At 36.8% G+C, this 6,335-nt stretch overlaps 1 protein-coding gene across 2 annotated transcripts; it reads right to left on the bottom strand.

Moving 5' to 3' along the window:
• Window positions 1-1,211: 1,211 nt before the first annotated feature.
• LOC128203258 (ceramide-1-phosphate transfer protein-like) lies at window positions 1,212-5,240 on the bottom strand. 2 transcript variants are annotated; one of them, XM_052904592.1, is made up of 3 exons: window positions 5,100-5,240; window positions 2,943-3,506; window positions 1,212-1,963 (listed from the first exon to the last, which is right to left on the bottom strand). In XM_052904592.1, the coding sequence occupies exons 2-3, from the start codon at window positions 3,500-3,502 to the stop codon at window positions 1,447-1,449; spliced, it is 1,077 nt and encodes a 358-aa protein (XP_052760552.1). In that variant the 5' UTR covers window positions 3,503-3,506; window positions 5,100-5,240; the 3' UTR covers window positions 1,212-1,446. The 2 variants fall into 2 exon arrangements, with proteins under 2 accessions (XP_052760552.1, XP_052760553.1); XM_052904593.1 differs by having other exon boundaries at window positions 5,104-5,240.
• Window positions 5,241-6,335: the final 1,095 nt, after the last annotated feature.

Below are 6,335 nucleotides of genomic sequence, written 5' to 3'. Positions count from 1 at the left end.
GTACCATAACATATTTCCATCAGCTTCCATCAAGAAACATGTGGATATCTAGTTAACTTGTAAATGCAATCTGTGTTCTTTGTGGGACACTATATTTGGCTCAAGACCACAGTTATCTGCCCCCCGTTGACCAAGATCCGGATGTTAATACAGAAAAAAGAGTGCTTGTGTTCAAGTATCAATATTTTATTAAAATTGAATGAAAAAGAGGCAACAAATGTTCTTTTTGCAGAGAACTTGACTGAATTTGACACTCTATTGCAGAAATTGATAGTTTTCAGTGTAAATATTGGAAAAATCATAGCTTGTAGAAGTCTGAAAATTAGTTGTTTGTAGCCGATTGACTCCTTGGCGGAAGGGTTCTGTATTTGAACTCAATTTTGACAGTCGGGTCAATGGTCAACATGGTGTTTTCTTGTGATTATATTTTGTGTCTTGAATTGTTCTAGAGATGCCATGTCCTTGTTTTTCAATTGGGATGTGTATAAAGTCAAAAGCCAGGTTGGTATCTATATGAAACATATAGTAAAAATAACTGTGGTCTCACGCCATTTATGATCCACTGGAAAATCAAGATGTAACACCGGTCATGTTTCCGCTTTGTTTGAATCTTTGGTCATGTTTCCGCTATGTTTGAATCTTTGGTCATGTTTCCGCTATGTTTGAATCTTTGGTCATGTTTCCGCTATGTTTGAATCTTTGGTCATGTTTCCGCTATGTTTGAATCTTGTCATGAAGTAGAATGTAGACTGAGGTAAACAGGAAAGTTAATACAATGGAATCTACGGGGACCAACCCATATATTAACATCGACCCTTTCAGCGCCACTGCAGGTGTTAAACCACAACATAAATTAATTTAAAGACGGCATTTTGCACCTCAAACACCTCTGGGATTGCATTTTATGTTTAAAAAAGCTCATGAGCTCTTATTTGGTAATCTCTTCTTTTTTTCTTTTGGTTGATTTTGTCGTTTCTGTGGCATTCAACTACACTTGGGAAGTTATTTTGCTACCGTGTTTGTTCATATAGTATCATGTTAGTTAGATTCTAACAAAATACAGTTTAAACATTTTCTACTGTAATAACCTTATATCCATTTACTTGCAACACCTTTCCATATTGGAAGAGTTGGTTATCAAAATGAGACAATTGTGTTAATATTTATTAGAAAAATGAGTGCAATTTGTGTAAAAAAACAGCACAAAATTATATATACAACACAGCTATTAAACTTTGAAATACTGGCGTGTTTAAATGCATCGAGTTTGGATTTGAAAATATGATAAAATATCACCAAACACATGCTAAGGAAATTTGATATATAACACACATGAAATTCATATAATCATTAGTAATAATCTATATTACACAAGAACAAAGTCCAAGCTAATGGCATAATTTAATACTGCGATTTCGGTATAAGTACTGGATTTTATTTGCAATCTCATGGAATATTTAATATATTATTGTAAGCAAAGATGTCTTGAATGGAATCGTAAACCAGTTTTCCTGCCTGGACTACTTCGTCCAAAAGTTCAATCACTTGATCATAGTCCTGTTTACACATGGCCCCAATCAGATCCTTCCGCGTAGGCAACAAGTACATTGCAAGTGCAGCCATTTTCCGTGTTATCCATGGATGATGGTGAGAAAGCGTTTTGTGGTAGACTTCCGACGCAATAAGTGACGTTTTGTCGTGATCAGAACTTGTACTCAACTTCTTCATGAACTCAAGTATGAATTCAAGCGCCCAATGTAGTCGAAGCAACGTCCTTGACCCGGACGGTTTATATCCTTTTTTGAAAGTGATTGAGTGCTCCTGTTCGTAGCAGACCATGGTTTTCACTGTGGTGTAATGTGTGGAGAGCAGCTTGTCGTCCATTTTCTGTTCGATGATAGCTAGTTTGCCTTCAAGGTCTTTAGCGACAAACCCAAACAAACGACCAGTCAGTTTGAAGAATCTGCAAATGTAATAAATGCAAAATTATAAATATATCTTACAAGAAAAAGAGAAGCTGCTTATTATGACCCCGAAGGCACAGTGGCTTGATGACAAAAGCAAATTTAAGTCACAATAAATAATTTCAACTAGCCAAAATTATATTTTATACATACTTGAACATGTATATTATCAATATAATACATTGTCATAAACATAAAATGAGATTTGAAAAAAAAAACAACCCTATACTGTAATAGGTTATTTTTGAATTTTGTAAAATCTCATTTTATGTTTATGGCAATGTATTATATTGATAATATACATGTGCAAGTATGCATAAAATATAATTTTGGCTAGTTGAAATTATTTATTGTGACTTTAATGAGCCTTTGTCATCAAGCCACTGTGCCCGAAGGTGGTAATACGTCCGTACGTCCATCCTTCCATACATTTGTGTTGGTGTCCGGCATGCACTTTTTTCAAAATAACCTGGCATATATGTAAGAAGCACCAAGACGACATGGCGCGCACTACCCACGTCCCTACCCAGAAGGTTAATGTCACACTTAGAAGTTATTCATTATGGAATGACGCATATATGAACACAGAGTATAGATGATCGTGTCCGGAATATCACTTTATCTTGCCAAGGGGGATTTTAAAATATAACACAGATGTTCGGCGCATAAAGGCAACCTGTTTGTTGTATGGGGTCTTGCATATACAATGTATGCTAATAGTATCTGTACGCTCTCATTGAATGTAGGCATATTCCGTTGATCCGTCTACTTCTAGCTTTCGTCACTGTGGCAGCTCTTGTTTTAAGAAAGTTTCAATGAAATTAGTAACATTGTACTGAACATTTATTAATAGTGTGAGTTTCCTGAAAAACATAATGCAACAGCACTTTATGCCACAGCCATTAATGTATATGTTTTAATGTAAACGAGACATTGATTCTTTTCTTATCAGAAAAGAACACATGCTTAAATACTGACCTGCAAAGTTCTCTGTAGGCGACAAGATATTCGCTAAGATCAACATCGCCGCCCTCTAGCGGACATCTTATCAGGGAATCAAGCACCAACACAAGGTCAAAATCGTGCTTCTCATCCCCAAAAGGTCGGCTGTGTTCATGAGAAAGGTCTTTGTTGTTTTGTTCGTGTTGTGTCGGATTCTCGTTTGTGTTCACATGAGCATTGTGTGGTTGACTTGTTCTGCTCAGATCACAGCCGTATATGTCTTTTGAAAATGAATCGCTGTGACCATCACTAGCTTTACAAGCATTGTCGTTACTAGGGGTTTGATGTTCACCGGTGTGACAAGTTTTACACTCAATCACGCGACCATTGTCAATACCCTGTATGCCATGTTCGATCTCGTGGTCGTCGCCATGGTTACGATCGTGTTGTGTCCCATTATTGTTGGTATGTTGGTGGTCGTTGTCATGCACGTGAAAGCTGTGAAGTCGTTCGCAGTCTGACGCATCACTGGTACAGTTGCACGTGTGACTGTCGCGGTTCATAGGCTGATGGCAGCTGCAGTCGAGAGAATACATTTGTCTGAAAAATATGAATTGATGGAATATTTAGCTATTATACTACAAGATACAAGGTACAAGAACCTTTATTTAAAGTCGGGTATATGTTAACAACAAAAATTAGCTCAATGAGCTATTTTCCGACATGAATAACAGACATACATAACATTTAAAAAAAACAAAAAAAACAATGAGCTTGTGACCTGGAAAAAAAGCATATATGTTAAAATGAGCACATATTGGAGCAAGTATTTACAAAAGCCATTCGTTATCATGTTCATGCATACACATACAAATAGTTAAATACAATAGTAAAATCTGCAAACGATCTTCATAGATCTCCTCAAAATCGATGATTTAGTAAGACCTATCATGTTACGCGAAATACAATTCAAAAGTTATCATAGCCAACTCTTACTTACGGGCTTATTTAGGTAGACTACTAGTAAGAGCTGGATTGAAACTTGGAATTATAGAATATCAAATTGAAATGTTAACTACGGCATATGACATTTCAAATTCATAACAAGTCTTCACATCCGATCATAAACCAAAACAAATGAAATTTAGAAAATCCTATGTTTATACAATTAAACATTAAGACAGGGGTGGACATAGTACTTGTGGTTAGGGGGCAGCGAACTTCTTGGTTCAACGTTGAATGTTCCCCACTGTACGGATTTTAAAGACTCGTTTACATGCTATACTGGTTATGCACCAGTCAATTGTTACCACGCCCCCCCCCCCCAGGTCCGGGGGTATACCGGGGATAGCCGGGGAAAAGGGCCGTGTTTTAACTTTCCAGGTGGCCCCGCAGGGCCGGGTGACCGCGGTGGTTTTGTCATAGCGCCAAATTAAGCCAAGATTGGGCCTTATATAGTCTCTGGGGTGCGGGGGCATTTGAACGGGGTTTAACCATCAGTTCGTCCCCGCAGGGCGGGGATTTTACCCGGGGTTGGCTGGACCGAAAGTCAAAGTCCCGGCTATTCCCCGGACCTGGGGGAGCCGTGGTTACTAATGCCTGGTGCATAAATACCGAAACAATTTATTTCTTGAAAAATGCTTGTTGCAATGATAAATCAGAATTAGTTCAAATTAGAACTCTATAGTAATTGATAATTTAAACATGTATCAGGCAACTCTAGTTCGCTGAATGGCGTTAGTAACGCTTATTTCACGTTTTTCTAGCGTGTGTGTGGGGGGGGGGGGGCGGCCACCATATCCCCCCCCCTCGCACACACACACCTTTTACACTTTCTTCGCTAAATATATGTTTCTTAGACCTAGTTCACAACTCGTGGTCGAAAGACACTTCATTGAATACGTCATCTCGTGCAGTTCTGTCACCCTTGGAATTATATACAATAGTTATAGAAGAGTGATCGACACCGTAGGCAAAGGAAACACAGGTATCATTCATGTTCTGATATAACAAATACGATAACACGTCACAACACGTGCATTATGTCGTTTAAAGATATATTTGCAGTAAACCGCCAATATTTAACTGTTATATGTGTATTCATTTACCTGTTTATTGAACCATGTTGTTTTTACATTATATCAAAATGGCACTAAATCTAGAACCATGTTATCATTGTAGCAAAAGACTTACCTGCCTTGTGTCTAGTCTTTAGTAGCAGGTTAATTCACCGGTCTCCTTTAACTTACACTTTGTTTAATATCTGAATAAGATTGTTCACATTCACAGGTAAAACACTAAATGATCAAATTGTCCAAGCCAATGTCTATTTGAATCACGATCATGCACATGGATGCGATATGTTTCGTAATTGTATTTACATTTAAGCTCGGTTAATTCCGTAGTTTTTCGTTAAATTCCGAGAAAGTAAACGACGAATGTGGTTGGGTTAGAGCCATTTAGCGACTGTTTACGGAGATAGCCGACGTACAATGTAGTGACCTGCATTGAACCTGAACACGGTTAAAATGGGTGCATTTGTACTTACAACTTGTTCAAGTACTTGAATGGATCAATATCGTTAATAACAGCTGGGAGTAGAACGTTTAAGTATCTGTATTTAAGTTATATTGGTCCAAAATTCTTAAAATTTATATGATTAAATACAGGTAAAAACGTGCATCAAAGTTATAATCAACACGTACCTGCATCCCTTATTTTCATTTCGTTTTAAGCGGACTGCACGAACTTTAATTAGAAGTAAACAATACTGATGTATTGTGCATTGGTATTAACTGAACGTCACAGTTCAGATGAGTAAACATAAACTGTTCTAAATATCGGCCAATGAGTTTACGTGTACTTAATCACTTACCAACATCCTTAGTCATATCACATTCATATTCTGGTTTAATCTTGAACAACAGAAACTGATTCGAAAATTAATGCAAATTTATTTGAAAAAAAAATATCATTAAAAAACTATGATTTCTACATAGTAGTCTAGATATGTACTTTAATCGATGCGACATGATGTTATCAATTAAAATGACCACTAGTTTGTCCTTAAGTTCAGGTCAGACCAAGCATGAGCTAGGATACTACATTGACATTAAAGATGAACATCGCACATCCCTAATTGACACCACGCCAAAAATGCTAAGGCTACACCTACAGTGTCACGTGACTCCTAATTAAGGACCCTCCGACAAATACGCAGAAACAGACGAGTATATTAAAATACAGAAGTAATACTTGACAATCAGATAAAAAAAACATGGGACTTGATAAAAAATAGCTATATAAGCAAGTATAAATTCTGATTAGTTGATCATTATTAATTAAATGCAATTTATGATTCAGTTTGAAATGATTAAATGTTTACGCTTTAAAAAAGCTTATTTCTAAATAACATTGGAATTTTTGTAC

The sequence above is a fragment of the Mya arenaria genome, chromosome 9 (assembly GCF_026914265.1).
Source record: "Mya arenaria isolate MELC-2E11 chromosome 9, ASM2691426v1".
Taxonomy (NCBI): domain Eukaryota; kingdom Metazoa; phylum Mollusca; class Bivalvia; order Myida; family Myidae; genus Mya; species Mya arenaria.
The sequence above is the reverse complement of the archived record's forward strand: the minus strand, read 5'-3'. Positions and strand labels throughout refer to the sequence as shown.

What these genes read in the sequence shown, in the direction of transcription:
- LOC128203258 (XM_052904592.1), bottom strand. Translation starts at nt 3,502, where the DNA reads ATGTATTCTCTCGACTGCAGCTGCCATCAGCCTATGAACCGCGACAGT. An exon ending in GCCTACAGAGAACTTTGCAG is followed by an intron (nt 1,964 to 2,942) that starts GTCAGTATTTAA and finishes TTACATTTGCAG; the next exon opens with ATTCTTCAAACTGACTGGTC.